This window comes from Balaenoptera physalus (assembly GCF_965194825.1).
Source record: "Balaenoptera physalus genome assembly, chromosome: 20".
Lineage (NCBI taxonomy): Eukaryota > Metazoa > Chordata > Mammalia > Artiodactyla > Balaenopteridae > Balaenoptera > Balaenoptera physalus.
In genome coordinates this window covers 7,841,971-7,859,699 of record NC_138901.1, presented here as the reverse complement: position 1 = coordinate 7,859,699, position 17,729 = coordinate 7,841,971, and the positions used below count along the sequence as shown (strand labels likewise).

General features: G+C 56.0%; 1 protein-coding gene across 9 annotated transcripts; it reads left to right on the top strand.

Moving 5' to 3' along the window:
• Positions 1–364: 364 nt before the first annotated feature.
• EXOC7 (exocyst complex component 7) lies at positions 365–17,598 on the top strand. 9 transcript variants are annotated; one of them, XM_082440913.1, is made up of 21 exons: positions 365–522; positions 727–792; positions 1,942–2,126; positions 2,324–2,429; positions 4,699–4,921; positions 6,891–7,058; positions 9,717–9,809; positions 10,705–10,773; positions 11,761–11,906; positions 12,189–12,341; positions 12,613–12,711; positions 13,110–13,172; positions 13,443–13,509; positions 14,280–14,318; positions 15,073–15,138; positions 15,448–15,568; positions 15,783–15,878; positions 16,612–16,675; positions 16,897–16,938; positions 17,046–17,179; positions 17,425–17,598. In XM_082440913.1, the coding sequence occupies exons 1-21, from the start codon at positions 463–465 to the stop codon at positions 17,525–17,527; spliced, it is 2,163 nt and encodes a 720-aa protein (XP_082297039.1). In that variant the 5' UTR covers positions 365–462; the 3' UTR covers positions 17,528–17,598. The 9 variants fall into 9 exon arrangements, with proteins under 9 accessions (XP_082297039.1, XP_082297038.1, XP_082297042.1 ...); XM_082440916.1 differs by lacking the exon at positions 9,717–9,809 and having other exon boundaries at positions 366–522; XM_082440915.1 differs by lacking the exon at positions 10,705–10,773 and having other exon boundaries at positions 366–522.
• Positions 17,599–17,729: the final 131 nt, after the last annotated feature.

The window sequence follows — 17,729 nt, the reverse complement described above, 5'->3', positions numbered from 1 at the left end:
CTTGTTCATTAAATGGGCACACATTAGGCGCCTGCTGTGTGATAAGCTCTGTGCTATGCTTTGTGGAGAACGCGACATCGATGCCTGGATCCAGACTTCGATCTGGAGAAACGAATTCGTCATTGATCTTTGTGAGAAGAGTCAGCCTTCCCACGAAGACGGCAAGTGAGTTGTAACTGTTCTGACAAAACACCGCTCAAGAGAACCTTCTCTGATGAGGGTGGAAACCCGCATCAAGGACAAACCCAGACACAGTTCTCTGCCACACCCAAGATGGCCACCCGCCCGGTCCCCCTGTACTGAGTTGCACGCAGGCGCACTCAGCCTGCCACTCCTAACATGGCGCATCAGAGCGCCCCGGGGCGGGGCCGCGGGCGGAAGTGGGCGTGACAGGGACGGGAGCCGAGAGGGCACTCGGAGGCGAGGTACTGGGCAGTGAGAGCCGCTGGGAGGGTCGAAGTCATGATCCCCCTGCAGGAGGCGTCCGCCCGGCGGCGGGAGATCGAGGACAAGCTGAAGCAGGTGGGGCTGGAGCTGGGGAGGCGGGGGAGGAGGTGAGGGAAGGGGTCGAGATCTGGGCCGGGCCTCTACTCAGGGAGGCGGCAGGAGTGGGAGGGGGCCCTCCCTGCGAGGAGACCTAGTCTGGGGCGAGGCCGTGGAGCTGGGACGCGGTGGTCTCCTTTAGCCTTCGGCTTCTGGTGATGTCCTTGCCTGCGCTCCCCCCAGGAGGAGGAGACGCTGTCCTTCATCCGAGACAGCCTGGAGAAGAGCGACCAGCTCACCAAGAACATGGTGAGTAACCCCTCAGCTGGGAGGGCTTCCAGACGCTGGAGGAGAACCCTGCGACCCGGTAGCTCCGGTACCTAAGGCCTGGGGCTGCTGGTCTGGGTAGTGGTGGTGGTAACGTGTGGGTTTCTCTAGCAACAGTGCGACATGTCTCTTAACACTCCCTTCCCCTTGTCCTCCCCTTCGCTGAGGATGCTGCAGCCCCCACTGGCCTGGACTTTCTGCTTTCTGCATAAGTTCTCCATTCTTCCTTCTCTCCTTCTGCAGACATTTAGTGAGACTGACTTAGGTGGGCTGGGTACTGGCCATGCGTCATCATTAATTCAAGTGAGGGTTGGACAGCCGGGTTACCACTTCTGAGATTACTGAGGGCAGAAAAAGACTCAGCCTTCACCCCAGAGGGCTTGAGGTGTAAAATGAGCTCTGAAGTCAGAGAGATCTGGGATCTAGTCCTCGCCCCTCCACGTATTTGTGTGTGGCCCCTGACAGGTAACTCTGAGCCTCAGTTACCTCCTCTGCTAAAACAGACGATGCCAACCTCCAGTGTAACTGTGAAGGTCATAGAAGCTAATGCATGGAAATGCATTTTGCACAGTACCTGGTATACAATAGGTCCTCAGTAAATATGAGTTTCCTTCCTTGTTCCTAGAGAAGACTGGAAAAGCACAAACTGAGCAGATACAAACTTGAGTATGTATTGTGTAACACAGTCATCAGGTGCTAGTCCTTACTTAATGAGATTCACTCGTAGAGAGAAAGGGTTTTGAAGGTACCAGCAATGCATTTGAGGCTACTCTGTATGAAACTACTTCCTGTTCAGTCCAGGAAAGCATCAGAGAGAATAGGGATTGAGATTTGGCTTCAAAGGGTGGAAGGGAAGCCATACTGAGGTGATTATCTCAGGAGGAGTTAATTTAATGCTTGACTTGCCTTCAAATCAAACTTCAGCCAATTTATTTGGGCCACCTCCTATGTGCCAGGCACATGGTAGGTTCTGGGGATACAGTGGTGAACAGGTATACCCTGTCCTTTCCCTCATGGAGCTTATTGTCTAGAAAACCAGAGAAGAGGCAGCAAATGCCAAAGACCTGGTGGGTGGCAGAAGCAGTGCTGGGACAACCCTGAGGCCTGAGAGCACGGAGCTTCCCCCCGCAGGTGTCTATCCTGTCATCCTTTGAGAGTCGCCTTATGAAGCTGGAGAACTCCATCATCCCTGTGCACAAACAGACGGAGAACCTGCAGCGGCTGCAGGAGAACGTTGAGAAGACTCTGTCCTGTCTGGACCACGTTATCAGCTACTACCATGTGGCCAGTGACACTGAGAAGATCATCAGGGAGGGGTGAGCTAGGGCCAGAAGGTCACATTCCTAACGCCTCTTGGACCAGTGGCCGTAGACCTTGGAAGGGAGGAGTAGAATATATTTGAGCCTAGAGTCCCCTGTGTTAATTCTCTTCTCCCCTTTCCGAATACCATTCTCTTGGTCCTTCCTTTTCATCTTCCATCTGCCCAGGCTAATAGGACTTTTCTCCTTTCCAGCCCCACAGGTAGGCTGGAAGAGTACCTGGGAAGCATGGCCAAGATTCAGAAGGCTGTGGAGTATTTCCAGGACAACAGCCCAGACAGCCCAGAGCTCAACAAAGTGGTAAGGGGCCAGCAGAGTGATGTGAGAGGTGTGGGGACACCAGTCACAGCCCTGGTCTCATGAGAGACACTGAACCAGCTTAAAAGAGAATGTAGTGGAATAAACAGAAGTATATAATATCATACACATACTGTAGGCATTAAGATCTCTGTCTCAGGAATTACAGGTATACATTTTTATTGCATCTTAATAATTTAACTAAATTATAAGTTAAATATGAAGTATAAGTTTAACATTTGATTTTTATAAATGCATGGGAGTTTCTTTATTGTAGCAAAAAATACATAATATAAAATTTGCCATTTTAACCATCTTTAAGGGAACAGTTCAGTGACATAAGTACGTTCACACTGTCGTATAACCATCTCCAGAATTCTTTTCATCATCTCAGACTGAAACCCTGTACCCATTAAACACTAACTCCCCTTTCTCCTCCCCACCAACCCCTGGCCATCATCACTGTACTTTCTGACCCAATGAATTTGACTAGTCAGGGAACCTGCATTCATGTTTTCATATTCAATTTTTTTGTGTCATATCTTTGTGTTTAACTTTTGGGGTCTTTAGATCACCAGAGGGAGATGGAGTAGGGCTGGGAAGTGAGGTTTACTCAATGCATTGAGGAAAGGAGAGAATGCAGACAGGAGAAAAGGTGGGAGCAGAGGCCCAGACATCCCAGCCACTGAGGAACATTAGAGGGCAGGCCAGCTTGGACCCCCAGTCACCTGGCACACCTTCCTGGTGGCACCACAGGTCTTGCCCTGAGGCGTGTGTCTTACCCAGAAGAGGGGGTGGGCTGAGGAACAAAGATGGGAAACTGGCTTTTCTCCCACCCAGAAAGCTGTTGCTTAGAACAGTGCCTCCCAGCTTTTCTCCCATCGTGGCTCCATCGGAAATGAGAATGTTTGTGGGGCACACTGGGGTAAAGTGGTAACTAGCCAGTGGTCTCTGGCTGCGCACAGCGCCACCTGGCTACCCGGAGGACTGACAGGATCAATACCTTGGCACACCAGTAACGCAGTGGGCACACACCAGTAAAACCATAATACTGCAGCCCTTGGGTGAGCAGCCTGGACTCAGAGATTGGGATGCCAGGGGCTGGAGAACTTGATTCTTGAGGGTCTCTAGCAAGTTTGGATCACAGAGTGAAGAGCTCTGTGCTAGAACTTAGGTGTGGGAGTGGATTAGAGAAGGAGAATACAAAAAATATGCTATAGGTTTACCCTAGAGGACGTACTTTCCGTTTAAGCAGAAACGCTCCAACTCCTCTCTCTATTTTTAAAACATCTTTACTGAGATATAATTCACATACCATAAAATTTACCCATTTAAAGTATAAAACGCAGTAGTTTTAGTATAATCACAGAGTTGTGCAACAACACCAGAATAAATTTTATAACATTTTCATCGCCTAAAAAAAGAAATCCATTGGCAGTCACTCTTCTTCCCTTCCCTCCCCCATTCACCCAGCCTCTGGTAATCACTCATCTATTTTCTGTCTCTGTAAATTTACCTATTCTGGACTTCTCCTGAAAATGGAATCACACAATATGCCTCCTTTTGTGTCTGGCTTCCTTCACTTAGCATAATGTTTTCAAGGTTCACCTATGTGGTAGCGTGTGTCAGTGTTTCATTCCGTTGTATGGTTGAATAATATTGCATTGTATGGCTCTGCCACATTTTGTTTATCCATCCATCACTTGATGGACATTCCACTTTTTGGCTGTTATGAACAGTGTTGCTATGAACCCTTGTGTACGAACTTTTGTGTGGACCTATGTTTTCAATTCTCTTATCTGCTTTGGATACCTGTCGCTTATCAGATACATGACTTGCAAGTATTTCCTCTCATTCTGTGAATTGTCTTTTCACTTTTTTGATGGTATCGTTTACAGCACAAAAGTCTTTAATTTGATGTAGTCCAATTTATCTATTTTTTTCTTTTGCAAACCCTTTTCTAACAAGAACACAAATTAATGGTACAATGAGAAAATAATCAGCTGATATCTGTGAAGCACCTACTTCTTGTAAAACTCTGGGTTTCACCTATGAACATACATTTTGAGAGAACACAAGGGAAAGAAATAATCAAGGAAAGCTCCCCAGCGTTTATTCTCTGGGAAAAAGGAAGTGAAGGCAGAGGAGGGCCGAGGCCCAGAATCAGGAAGGCAAAGGAAGGGGATGGGGAGGCGAGGGCCTGCTGAATGCTGGAACAGCCGTGGATCCTCTTTCTTCTTTCCCTCCTCCCTTCCTTCCTTCTTCCCTGTAGAAGCTGCTGTTTGAGCGGGGGAAGGAGTCGCTGGAGTCCGAGTTCCGCAGCCTGATGACCCGGCATAGCAAGGTCGTGTCCCCTGTGCTCATCCTGGATCTGATCAGCGGTGAGGACGACCTGGAGGTACAGGAGGAGGTGCCCCTGGAGCACCTGTCTGAGAGTGTGCTGCAGGATGTGATCCGCATCTCCCGCTGGCTGGTGGAATATGGCCGCAACCAAGGTGAGGTGTCCTGGGGAGGCAGGGGCCCAGGCGGCAGGGCCAGAGGGAATGGACTTTGCCCTTCGTTTCTTTAATCCACCTGCATTTCTTTTAAAACAAAGGAGTTTAGTAGGAAACAATATGAGCAATAAGTCTACAGCTTATGTATCAAATTATGAATCTAGCTAAATTCAAGCTTTTTTAACATACCTTACTTTCCCATTTCTTTCCTTTTTTTGATTAATTATAAAAACTTCAAATAGCACAGAAAGGCTTAGGTGAAAAGCAAAAGTCCATCTCCCCACTTCCCTAATGCTTACAGTACCATAACCCAAAGATGAGTACTGTTAAGGTTATTTATACCCTTCCAAAAAATTCCTTATGCAACTGTGTGTGTGTGAGAGAGAGAGAGAGAATAAATACGTGTGTATCTGCTCCTCATTCCCAAGTGGAAGGGCGCATACTAAACACTCCCCTATGACTGTTTTTTTGGTTTTTGCTTTCAACTTAGTAATATGTCTTGAGAGTGTTCCATATCAGTACATGTATATTTGCTTCATTCTTTTTGGCAGCTGCATAATATTCCATGGTATGTTGGTACCATCATTTCTTTAAATCCAGTCCCAGGATTTTTTAAAAAATCCCAAGTTAAGCAAAAAATTAAAAAAAAAAAAAACTAACTGTAATGAATATTCCATTTTAAGCTTTTTAGCCCTCCACACTCTTCTTCTCTTTGTTAGTTTGTACACATACCAAGTTGTCAGTGTGCGTTATCACTATGCCTGCCTTCCCTCGAGGACTCTGTGGTGCCAGGTCTCAGGGCCGCCTGTACTGACCACACGGCATGTCTGTGGCTCATGAGCTGCACTGTGGGAGCCGGGGGCTCGGCAGGAGCTTTTCAGGGACTCCCTTTGGATAAGAGGGAGGCCAGTGGATGCTTCCAGACCCCTCAGTCCCCTTCAGTCAGAGCCTCAGTGCTTTGTTCCATTTTTCACATTGGCGACACACTCGTTGGGAACTGCTAAAAGGTACTGTGGCATTCGTATCTTTTTCCTTGCTCGTTTGCATTTTTGGATTTTCCAGTTTTCCAGTATTGACAAATAGTGCTGCAGTGAGCACAGTTGGATGGCTTGCTTTTCTTATTTAGGAAGTTCTTTGAGATATTTTCTCAAAGGTACAATTACCAGGCAGAACTGTCTGAACAGATCTGTAACCTTCTTGCCGTCTTGAGCTCCTCTCCGGGTAGGTGGGGCCAGTCGACTGACCCATCCAAAATCCCACAGCTGTTTGTTCTTCATTAGCTTTATTTATCTTAGCTATTTGACAGGGCTTTCATAATCCTCTAATTTTTTAAAATTTGCATTTCATTCATGGCTAAAGAAATGGTGTGTTTTTTTATTCAGTGACACTTGTTGTCTCTTTATGCATATAAATTGCTCACATCCTTTGACCCCTCACCAAGTTGAAGCTGGATGTTAACTTTACATTTTTTTTATCTAAAAAAACCTTACTGTGGACTTCCTTGGCAGTCCAGTGGTTAAGACTCCGCACTTCCCGTGCAGGGGACATGGGTTCAATCCCTGGTCAGGGAAGATGCCACATGGCATGGCCAAAAAAAAAAAAAAAAAAAAAAAAACCTTACAGGGAATTCCTTGTCAGTTCAGTAGTTAGGACTTGGCACTTTCACTGCCAGGGGCCTGGGTTCAATCCCTGGTTGGAGACCTAAGATCCCACAAGCCACACGGTGCGGCCAAAAATAAATAAATAAAATAAAAAATAACAACTAATTGTTGGTTCTGTTGGGGGATACTTTCCCTTTTAAGACTTTGATTTGGGACGGACGAGGCCATGTGGGAGGCTGCTAGGAAGGGGTTAGCAAGGAGCGATGGTGGGCACCACTGCTGCCCTGCAGAGCTGCGTCTGGAAGTGAGAGGGAGGCCCTGGGGCCAGGCAGAGGCAGGGGCCCCAGCTGTCGCCCATCTCTCCTCAGACTTCATGAACGTCTACTACCAGATCCGCTCCAGCCAGCTGGACCGCTCCATCAAAGGCCTGAAGGAGCATTTCCGGAAGAGCAGTTCTTCATCTGGGGTCCCCTACTCCCCTGCTGTCCCCAACAAGAGGAAGGACACGCCTACCAAGAAGCCGGTCAAGCGGCCAGGTGAGTCCCCACCCTGGCCCACCTCAGAACCAGACAGAAGCTCTGTGGGACCCGGGTTGCCTTTGGCCACCCTGGGGGTAGCAGCTGCTACAGCTTGACCTCACAGCAACCCCCAACTATCGGTACGCAGGACAGAAAGAAGTTGTCTGCCCACCCAGCAAGGCCCCATCCGGTGAGCTCCTCTCTACCCAGCCGAGTCTGGGGGCTACATAAGTGTCCTTGGAGTGGAGGGTCACAGGCACGGAGGCGTGGGCTGACAGGGGTGCCGGGGCAGAGCCCCTTGCTGGACCCCCTTCTCCTCCCTGCGTCGGCCTATCAGGAGGCCAGGCACGCTGCTGCCGCCAAAACCGTGGACAGGACAGGGGCAGGCACTGCAGCCGTCACCTTGCAGAAAGCCAGGGTGGCTTGAAGAAGTGGATAGGGGAGAGTTTACACTTCCACAGTCGCCCAGAAAGGAAAATAATCCCACGCCTTCTTCTCCAAAGAACTTAATCCGGCTTTTGGGCTCCACTCGAAGTTAGTGCCTTGCGGCGGGAGAGTCAGGGGAGGGGTGTTGAGGTGGGAGACGCCTGGGCTGTGGGCGTTGGTGTCCTGGGCGAACAGCTCACTGTCTGTCCTTCTTCCCGTCATCATGTCCCCTGTAGTCTGTGCTCCAGGTAAACAGTGCTCCTGTGTGTCAGCTTCCGCTTGGCAAGCCTGGCTGTGTCTGGCTGCTGAGAGGCGTGGCCCTCGAGAGGCTGGGGTATTCCAGGGCGAGGGGCTGCTGCAGGCCCCAGGGAGAGAGAGCCAGTGAGGCTGGGGGCTGCTCCCACCCCAGCCTTCCCTGTCCAGCTGCTGCTGTGGGCACACACGCCGGGCGCGCCGGTGGGGCCCGCCCCTCACGACAGCGTTTTCCTTACCTGCCCCTCAGAGAACAGGGGGCCTGTGCCTTGGTTCCGGGAGGCTGCGAGGCTGCCTGGGCCTTGGCGGGTCTGTGCTCTCTTCCCCTCTGTCTCTTCTCTGATGGGCCCAGTGGAGGCCCCAGGACCCAGTCTGCATCCAAGAGTGCTGCTGGCCGTGCAGGGAGCAGGGGTCTGATCTCGGGGCCCCCGGTGGACCTAATCTAGCTTGGCTTAGAGCCCCCAGAGGAAAACTCGGGCTCTGAGCGTCCCTCTGGTTTCTGTGGGGTTTCAAGAGGTGTCAGGAGCTGGGGGGCTCAGGACTGACATCAGGAACTAGGGAATCAGGCCCCTGGGACATCAGTTCCCAGCTCTTGAGGAGGGGAGCAGGGAGGCCTCGGTGGGTAATGAAACACCGACCTCAGCGTCGTTCGTGGTAATTGTGTTCCTGATGGGTTTGGCGGCTGCCAGATCAGCGTCCCCAGCCCACATCCATGCGAGCATACTGGCAAGGCTCCTGGAGGCCCGGCAGGCCCACCTGCTCCTGGTCGGTTGTGGGGCAGGGAACTGATTCGCTCATTAGCGGGGCTGCTCACTGAAGGGGCAGAACCCAGCGAGACAGATGCTGAGCCCAAGCCCCAAACTTGGTTATTAGTAACTAATTGCGGTTGGTGCAAACAGAAAGAAATGAGCCGCTCCAGACGCTGTCCCTTCTCCGCTAGTCTTTTGGGGAGCTGCCAGGACCCAAAAAGCCTCACTGTGTTCAGAGATGCAAGGGGGCACCTGGGAGTCCCCAGGGAAGAGGGACGGAGTTACACTCATGGGTGCCTCCCCTGCCCCAGTACATTTTATTAACAGGGCGGCTGTACACATCTGTTTTAAATGCTGTTTTATTTCCCCACGTTTTCTGCCCTGAGATGTCTCGTTCCCACAGAGGTAGCTGACCCTGGAGGCTGTGGGCGCTGCAGTTTTGTTTTCATTGTTCTCACGTGTGATACTAACTGTTGGTTTTTTCCCCCCATGCCAAGAGCACGTGCCCTTTCCTGCTGCCCTCCCTCCTGCTCTCTGTGTGGTGGCTCCTATTAACTTCTTTTTGGCTTTTGAGTTTTTCCCAATTGCTCTGGTGGCTTGGGTCCCTCCCCTGGTGTACGGGGCCAGTCTGCCTCTGGGTCTCCAAGCCTTCCGTCTTGGGCGCTGCTATCCCAGGAAGCTCAGTCCCATTTCACCAACTCCTGGTGCTGCTTTCCTTTGGCTGCTGTTTGGCCGCGTCCCGGCACTGAGTATGCCCGGAGAACTCTGCCCGCCCTTTGGGGAGGAGCCACGGGCCTGCCCGCTTCAAGGTGCCCCCAGGCTCTGCCACTTGGTCTCGCCTTCTGGGTGTGAGAGCTCCATCACTAGCTCCTCCATCCCAGGCCCTTGTCTATTTCTGGGTTAAGTGCCACCCAGTACTGTTTTTTATTTTTGGCTTCTCCTGGTGGATCTTTGCCCATCTCATCTCCTTCACCCTCTGCACTTCCTAAAATGAACTCAGATCTGGAACAATGAGGGTCACTGGCAGAATCAGGAGCTCCACTGGGGGAACGAAATGTGTCCGTTCCTCCATCTCCTTCTGCGGGGCCTCCGGCGGTCCCGGGAAAGGCCTGCTGGGAGAGATGGTACCCGGGCGTGCTCTCTGCTGGGGGTGGGCGTGGGCCTGGGGGGCAGGTGGAGGGCTGCTGCTGTTTTCTCTCGCTCGTCTCCTAGGTCTTCTTATCTCCTCTCTGTGTGGCTCTGGTGACAGGGACGCTCCGTAAGGCTCAGAACCTTCTGAAACAGTATTCCCAGCATGGTCTAGATGGGAGAAAGGGGGGCTCTAACCTCATTCCTCTGGAAGGTAATCATCCTGTGTTCCTCTCCTCTTCCCTCCTCCTCCACCGTGTGTCCACTCACGTGGTAGGGCAGAGCCTCCAACCCCCCACAGGGCCTCGGGCGCAACCCTGAGAGGGGACCAGGGGTGGGAACTGAGGTCCTGGGCCTCTGACCCCAGCTGGCTCGGGGGCAGCTTTCATGGCCCTCGGCCTGGTCCTGTCTGGCTGACGGCAGCTCTGCCCTCCCGGAGGCTTCCCGCTCCCTCCCCTCCCCGTCTCTGTCCTTGTCTCCTGTTTGAACTCAGAGAAAGTTCTTTGTCACGGGCAGCCCTTTCACGCTCAGACCAGCAGTGACAGGACCAAGGCGGCCGAGGCCTCCTGGCCGCCCCCCCCCACCTGAAAGGGGAGCGTGTGCCACAGGGGGCAGGCAGCCCGTACACCGTGTCCCTGCCTCCCTCGCATCAGAGGAAGGACAGCCCTGCCCTAGTGGACCGGATCCACCTTCAAAAGAATGACCCTGGGGGCGAAAAGAAGCCTGTCCCCATTCACTGGGCAGTGACATTTCTCTAACTGGATCTCTCCCCAAATATGGTGAGATAAACCCCCTGGGGCTGAGCATCAGACCTTCCGCAGCTGCTGGAAACTCTTCAGAAACCCGGCTTTCTCTTAGCGTCCAGGCTTGGGGAAACCAGCTCCCGAGGATGGTCCGGGGCACTGCAATTGGGTCAGGCTTGAAACGGCTGTTCGCCAGGTGGTCTGAGGCAGAGGAGGGGCTCAGAGCCCTCTCCAATGCCCCTTCCCCTACACCCCGTCTCACATCCCCACCCCCCGGAGATCGAGGGCTTCTTCCCAGTCCCCCGAGAAGCAGCCACCCCGCCCCTGGATAAACGCTGCTTGTGTTTGCGGCCGACGTCTCGCTAGGTCACGAGCATGATTTCCGAGTTAAGCACCTGTCCGAGGCCCTGAACGACAAGCACGGGCCACTGGCCGGTGAGTACTGCAGCCCAGCCCGAGGGCAGCCGCCGCTGCATTCACGGCCGTCCCCAGAGGGCCTGCTCCGGCCTGGTCTAGCCGGCCGCTCCGCTCCAAGGATGAGCCTGGCCTACTCGCCTCTCTCTCTCTCCGGTCTGTCTCTCTTTTGGGCACTAGGTCCCCTTGCCTCTCTCCAGGTGGGAGTGCACGCCTGGCTCTCAGGGCCTGGGCCAAGGGCAGAAGTTGCCGCCACTCGGAAGGCGGGCAGAGAGGGCAGGCGGGCCCCCGGAGGGCAGGGAGCATCAACACGTGACTCCAGCGACGGCTCCAAAGCTCTGACTCCTCGGAGCCCGTCCCTCGGCACGTAGGACCAGGTTGCCTGCGGGCACCCCTGCGCCAGCCTCCAGTGCAGTAGCGGGATCCGGTCTCCTGCTGGGGCAGCTGACAACCAAGGAGCCTTCCCCCTCCGAGGCTCACTCACATTGCCTCTTCTCCAGTTTTGACGCCATGCCAGCTAGCCTCATGGACCAGAGCCCACTGCCTTTTTATACATTCCAGAAGGCCTGGCTGGGCTGGTATCTGGCTCCAGAGGCCCAGCGTTTTCAGAGATGGATGACCACTGTGCCTGCCTCCTTGAGGTGGACGCGGCCACTCGCGCATCCCTGGGTGTCCTCTTCCCAGTACAATTCAGAATTCTCAGTCTTGGGGTCAGGCGTGTCTTATCCAGGAAGTCGATTGGGGGGATCTTCTTATCCTTTTTATCCATCTCCCCAACACCTCTCGTACCTGACATTCTGGAACAAAGACTGGACTCAGGCCCTGTCTTTCCCCTCGAACCCCGTCGGGCCTGCTGGAGTTCTCTCAGCTTTCTGCCAGCACAGTCTTCTTCCCCATCTGCTGCCAGTCTGGCTACAGGCCAGGAGCTGGGGAGACTCGTGCCCCACCCCCCAGCAGGGAGAGGGTCTGCCCCAGACCAGTAGCTCAGGGGCACTGCTTCCCCCCCAGGGAGAGATGACATGCTGGACGTGGAGACCGACGCCTACATTCACTGCGTCAGTGCCTTTGTCAAGCTGGCCCAGAGCGAGTACCAGCTGCTGATGGACGTCATCCCTGAGCACCATCAGAAGAAGACCTTTGACTCTTTGATACAGGTCCTGCCCCACCCCACCCTGCCCCTGGGCCCTGACCAGATGCCCCAGCACGAGCTGTCACTGCAGAAGCTTGAGTTTGGTCCAGGCTTGTGGTCCATAGCCCTCAACTCTAGCCACCACCTCCACCTCCCATCCTGGGGATCTGTCCTGGGTGGCGTGTCCCGGTCGGGACCTCCCCATTGGAGGCATACTTCCCCCACACCCCTCCAGGTGCCCTCACCGTCCCTGGGAACCGGCTGTCTGCCCCCTCCCCTGAGCCCTCTCCCTGCCCCGCTCTCTCAGGACGCCCTGGACGGGCTGATGCTTGAAGGGGAGAACATTGTGGCTGCTGCCCGGAAGGCCATCATCCGACACGACTTCTCGGCTGTGCTCACCGTCTTCCCCATCCTGCGGCACCTCAAGCAGACCAAGCCTGAGTTTGACCAGGTGCTCCAGGTAGGTGGCTGAGGATGCCCTTGGGGACGCCGGGAGGAGGAGTCCTGCTCCCCGGCACGGCCTCCCAGGAGAACTGTGCTCTCTGCCCCAACGCGTCTGCTCCGAGGGGGAATGGCGGCAGCTTGCTCGGGGCCCCGGGCCTGCGCAGGTGCTCTCAGGGTGAGTGAAGAGGAGAGGCAGTCCCCTGGGGTGAGGGGCTGGGAAGGAGCAGGGCCCCAGGCACAGCCTATGGCCGGCTTCTGGCGCCCTGTGCAGCCGTGTGCTTCCTCAGGGGACGGCCGCCAGCACCAAGAACAAGCTGCCCAGCCTCATCACCTCCATGGAGACCGTGGGAGCCAAAGCGCTGGAGGACTTCGCTGACAACATCAAGGTGCTCTCCTTCCCTCCGCTGCCATGCGGGACGGCCCGTGGGGCTGTGGGCAGGGCCACCGGTGACCTGGCTTGGAAACTCCTTCTGAAAGCAGGCCTCCAAGAGGGGCGGGCCTGCCCTGTGGGGAAGCCGGCCGTGCTGCTAGTCTCCTGTCAGTGCCCACGGGCCTCCCTGTCTTCCCCAGGGGCTCCAGAGGCCCCCACCCCAGGCGTCAAGCTCCTGCCGCGCTTTTCCCATCTAGTCATGTCCGTATGTCTGTCTCGCTCACCTTTGTGCCCGAGGGGCATCCTGACACCTGTCTGCCAGGAGGTGGCACCGTGAGCCCGCAGACGGGGGTGTGGGGTGGGCGCGGGACTCCCTGGGAGCTGCTTCAGGGAGTCAGGCTGTTCTTCCCACAGAACGACCCGGACAAGGAGTACAACATGCCCAAGGATGGCACTGTGCACGAGCTCACGAGCAACGTAGGTGCTGCCCCGGGGCTCCTGGGGCGGGGAGGGGGCGCAGGTGGCAGGATGGACTGCAAGGTGCTTCGTGCCCCCAGCAGACAGGGCCTTTCCCAGGAGGCCAAACCCACAGGGTGGAGCAGGAAGCTGGCAGCCACCCTCTTCACTGGGCAGGCCCCTGGCCCTGCACCTGTCCTGGGATGGTCAGAGGGGGTGAACTGTAGGAGGTGATCGACCTTTGGATCCTGCCCTTGACCTTCTTCCTGGACCTGTTTTCTCCCCATGCAGGCTATCCTCTTCCTGCAGCAGCTCCTGGACTTCCAGGAGACGGCGGGCGCCATGCTGGCCTCCCAAGGTACTTGGCACCTCCCAGCGGGGCCCCGTGCCCCACTCCTCCCTCTGGCCTGGAGACGTGGGGTTAGCCCCCTCTGGGTGAGGAGATTTCCCCCGCCCTGTGGAGTGGGAAGGAGATGTGGCCTGTGGCGGGACCCCCGAGCTGCTTGGGCCATCTGGGCCCAGCATCAGGAAAGCAGCCGGGGTTTGACTACCTTTCCTGGCCTCCATCCCCTCTCGGCTCCCTCCACTGTCCTCACTCTGGAGAGCAGAACTCAATTGTTTGGAGGTGTCCTTCCCGCCCCGCCCCTCCCCTCCCCTCCTTCTGCATCTCCCCACCTCCTCTTGTGTTGCCTGTCCTAATTAGTCTCATACAGCTGACCCTTTACAGCTGGCATCTCAGGGCCAGCCTGTTGTCTTCCCGTGCCCGTGACTGCTGTCCTGGGACTGGGGCTCAGGAGGTTAGCATGTGGGGAAGAGCGCGCTTCCGAGCACTGAGACCCAGCCCAGCTTGTTGGGCCCCCAGGCCTTCCCTTTTCCCCCCAGTCTAGGGGCAAGGAGCCAAGGTGCAGCCTCTGGCCTGCGGTTCTCCAGATGTCCACTTTCCAGTGTGTCCCTGGCCTTCAGGGGTCCAGCCTGGGCTGTCCTGCTGTCTGTTTCTAGCGTCGCGGGGAGTGGTCTGCTTGGCTCGGGTGTTGCGGCCGTTTCTAACCTGTTTTTGCACTTTGCATCTTTCTCCCTCCTTTGTCTCTCCCCCCTTCCCCTCTGTGCGCACTGCCTCTCACTGCGTAGTTCTTGGGGACACATACAATATTCCTTTAGACCCCCGAGGTAAGCAGCAGGGCTCTGCAGCCCCATCCTTCCCCTCTGAAGCCCCATGAGTGAGGTTCCCTGGGGACGGAGGCACCTGGACAGACTCAGGACCCCAGTAGGAGCGGGGCCAGAGGGGACACGGGTTCCTTCCGGGTGCTCCCAACCCTCTCAGCTCCCTGACGGCCACTTTCTGCCTCTGGGTTTCTCCAGGCAGCGTCCTGCTGTGTCCAGCACCCTGAGTACACCCTTCAAGCTGGTCCAGCACCTCCCTGTCTCCTTCCTCTCCCATCCGCTCCCTTCCCCCCTTGGCTTTCTGCTCTGTGCGGGCAGCAAGCCTCTGTTCAGAAGGGCCTGGTAGAGGAGGTTGTGGGCAGTGGGGGTGAAGATGGAGAGGCCATGGGGGGCCTATTCTAAGACTCTGTTGCTGTCAAGTGGGAGAAGTGGGCCTTGTAGGTAGCCCCAGCATGGGTCGGGGGCTGGGTGACAGAGGCTGTCCCATGCCTGTCCTGCCAGCCTTCCTGCTGGCCCTGGGCCAGCTCATTAACCCCACCACCCAAGACCATGGAAGGGCCGGCCCTGGGTTCCAGGAAGAGTCCCAGGGAGCGCCCCCCGCAGTGGGAAGGGAGCCCTGTAGCTCAGCACGTCCCCAGCTCTGCCCGAGGGAGGCTCGGGCCCCTCCCAGGGTTTCCTCAGCCGCTCCACGGGCCTAGGGGAGGCAGAGAGGGTCTCGGCTGCTGCCACTGCTGTGGTAACAGGACTCCTCCTCTCACAGAGACCAGTTCCTCAGCCACCAGCTACAGCTCCGAGTTCAGCAAGCGCCTCCTGAGCACCTACATCTGTGAGTGCGCCCCGCCAGCCAGCAGCCTCCGGTGCCCAGCCTCCCTGCCTCCCTGCCTCCTCCCTTCCGTGTCCTTTTTGTGCTCTCTTGCTCGTCCAGGTCCCGCCCCAACTTTTAGAATTGCAGCCTGACCTCTGGTTGGGGGGCCGCGGGGGCTCGGCAAAAGGCTCCCAAGGCTGGCGAGGCTGGTGGGGCCTCGAGTCCGGGAGGAACAAGGAGTGACGGGTGGGAGTTGGTCTGTGGGCCCCAGGATTGGGTCATTTGGGTCAGACTGCCACGGGAGGCGTGACCACATCCTTCCCTGTGCAGGTAAAGTCCTGGGCAACCTGCAGCTGAACTTGCTGAGCAAGTCCAAGGTGTATGAGGACCCGGCTCTGAGCGCCATCTTCCTACACAACAACTACAACTACATCCTCAAGGCCCTGGAGAAGTAAGTGGCTACGGGCGCTGGCCTGCAGCTCTCCCCTGCCCCTGCCTGCCTGCCGGGGCTGGCTGTGCCCCCTCGTGTCCAGGGCGGGGAGGACGCCGCTTTACCCTTCACAGTCCCAGGACCCAGGGAGGTGGGAGGCAGGCCCCACTGGTGTTGCTGCAGAGGCCGGCAGCCTCTCTATCATCCCCTCCTCTCTCCCCTGCTCCCACCCCAGGTCTGAGCTGATCCAGCTGGTGGCCGTGACCCAGAAGACTGCCGAGCGCTCCTACCGCGAGCACATCGAGCAGCAGATCCAGACTTACCAGCGCAGGTGGGCCTCCGCCCACCCTCCCGCTCCCCGACCTGTGTGCCCACCAGTAACGCTTCCTTCTCAGAGCCTCGGGAGGCTGGGCCCAGTCAGAGTGGGCTCAATGACGGGGAACTGCCACCCTGTGAACCCCCATCCTCTACTTGTTTTTTAATCACACTCATGGGGTGGGGAAGGGTAGGTGCCAAGGGTGACGACTAAGATGGTTGAAGGGCTGCCCGTCAGAGGTGTGGGTAACGTTCAGACCAGGTGAAGAGCCAGCTCACAAGGTCCCTTGAACTTGGCTGAGCCTCACTCTACAGGGCTCTCTCTGCCCCTCGCCTCCTGTTTCTTAGTTTGTGCGTCTCTCTCTCCCTTTGGGTGTTTCTTCCCCGTGACCGTATCTCCCTCTGCTTTCCCGTGTATCTGTCCTCCGTCCCCTCTTTTCTCATCTGCTTCTCCATCTTAATTGGCCATGATATCAACGTGAAGTGTAGTTGGTAGTGTCTGTTCGATTTATTGAATGTTCTGTTTCCTGTTCTTAATTTTAAAAGCGAGCAGCTTGAACATTTTTATTCCCAAGGAAAAAAATCTCAGCTGTGTTTTGCTTAGGTACAACCCAGGCTGATCCCTGCCCTCGCCCTCTCCCCCAGTAGATCAAGACATTTTTAAAAAACAAAACAATCCAGCCCCAGGGAAGGAGCAGCTGCCTGAGGCTGTCCCTTCTCTGCCCTCTGCTTCCCTACCTGCCTGGCAGTTGGTTAAAGGTGACTGACTACATTGCTGAGAAGAATCTACCTGTGTTCCAGCCCGGAGTCAAGGTGGGCTGAAGGCCTGGGCTGGGAAGGGATGTCTAGCAGATGTGGTGCTTTCTGCTGTGTCTCTGGGGAAAAACAGACAACTGGGATGAGAAAGCAAAGGATGCCCGTGGCCATCCGGGCAGCAGGGGAGAGGGCTGAGCTTGGGTGTTTGGGGAAGGAGCAGGGGCAGGACGATTCTGCTCTGAGGGACGCTTTCTCTGCCGCCTCCCCTGGCCCCCCAGCTTCGGGACAAGGAGCGCCAGATGATCAAGGAGCGTTTTAAGGTAAGTCGGGATCCTCCCCGCTCCCCTAATCGCTGCTGCTACTGTAGCAGCACAGACTCAAACGTTTGTCTTTGGGTCACTTCTGTTCCCACCGTTGTGGTGTTCAGGGCTTCAACGATGGCCTGGAAGAATTGTGCAAGATACAAAAGGCCTGGGCTATTCCCGACACGGAGCAGAGGGACAAGATCCGCCAAGCCCAGAAAAACATTGTTAAGGAGACCTACGGGGCCTTTCTGCACAGGTTAGCCCTCCGTCTCTGCCCTCCCAGCCCCAGGCTCCCCGCTGCCCCGGCTGGGCCACTGGGCCCTTCTCTTCTTCAAGGAAACCTGGAGAGGGTGGTGGGTTTGGGTGGCAGATCCAGTGCCCGGGGCTTCGGTGTGGGGCCAGACCCGGACATCACCCAGGGGCACCCCATCGGGAGGGCCTTAGGCTGAGGCAGAGCTGGGGAGGGGCTAGGCATCCCCACTGACCTCAGCGCCTGGTCAGGTATGGCAGCGTGCCCTTCACCAAGAATCCTGAGAAGTACATCAAGTACCGTGTGGAGCAGGTGGGCGACATGATCGATCGCCTCTTTGACACCTCCGCCTGAGCCGCCACCGCCCCTGCCTGGCTCTGCCAGACCAGCCATGTTATCGGACAGATAAACCAGTGTTAACTTGCCTCTGGGCCCGGTGAGTGTGGCGTCCTTTGACACAGGGGTCTTTCTCCACCACCCCGACCAGGAGCCCTGTCCCTGAGCCCTCGGGTCCTGGTTTGCCCTTCCTCTCGCAGCCCCCATTCCCCACACAAGC

What these genes read in the sequence shown, in the direction of transcription:
- EXOC7 (XM_082440912.1), top strand. Translation starts at nt 463, where the DNA reads ATGATCCCCCTGCAGGAGGCGTCCGCCCGGCGGCGGGAGATCGAGGAC. An exon ending in GGAATATGGCCGCAACCAAG is followed by an intron (nt 4,922 to 6,890) that starts GTGAGGTGTCCT and finishes ATCTCTCCTCAG; the next exon opens with ACTTCATGAACGTCTACTAC. An exon ending in TGATCAAGGAGCGTTTTAAG is followed by an intron (nt 16,939 to 17,045) that starts GTAAGTCGGGAT and finishes TGTGGTGTTCAG; the next exon opens with GGCTTCAACGATGGCCTGGA.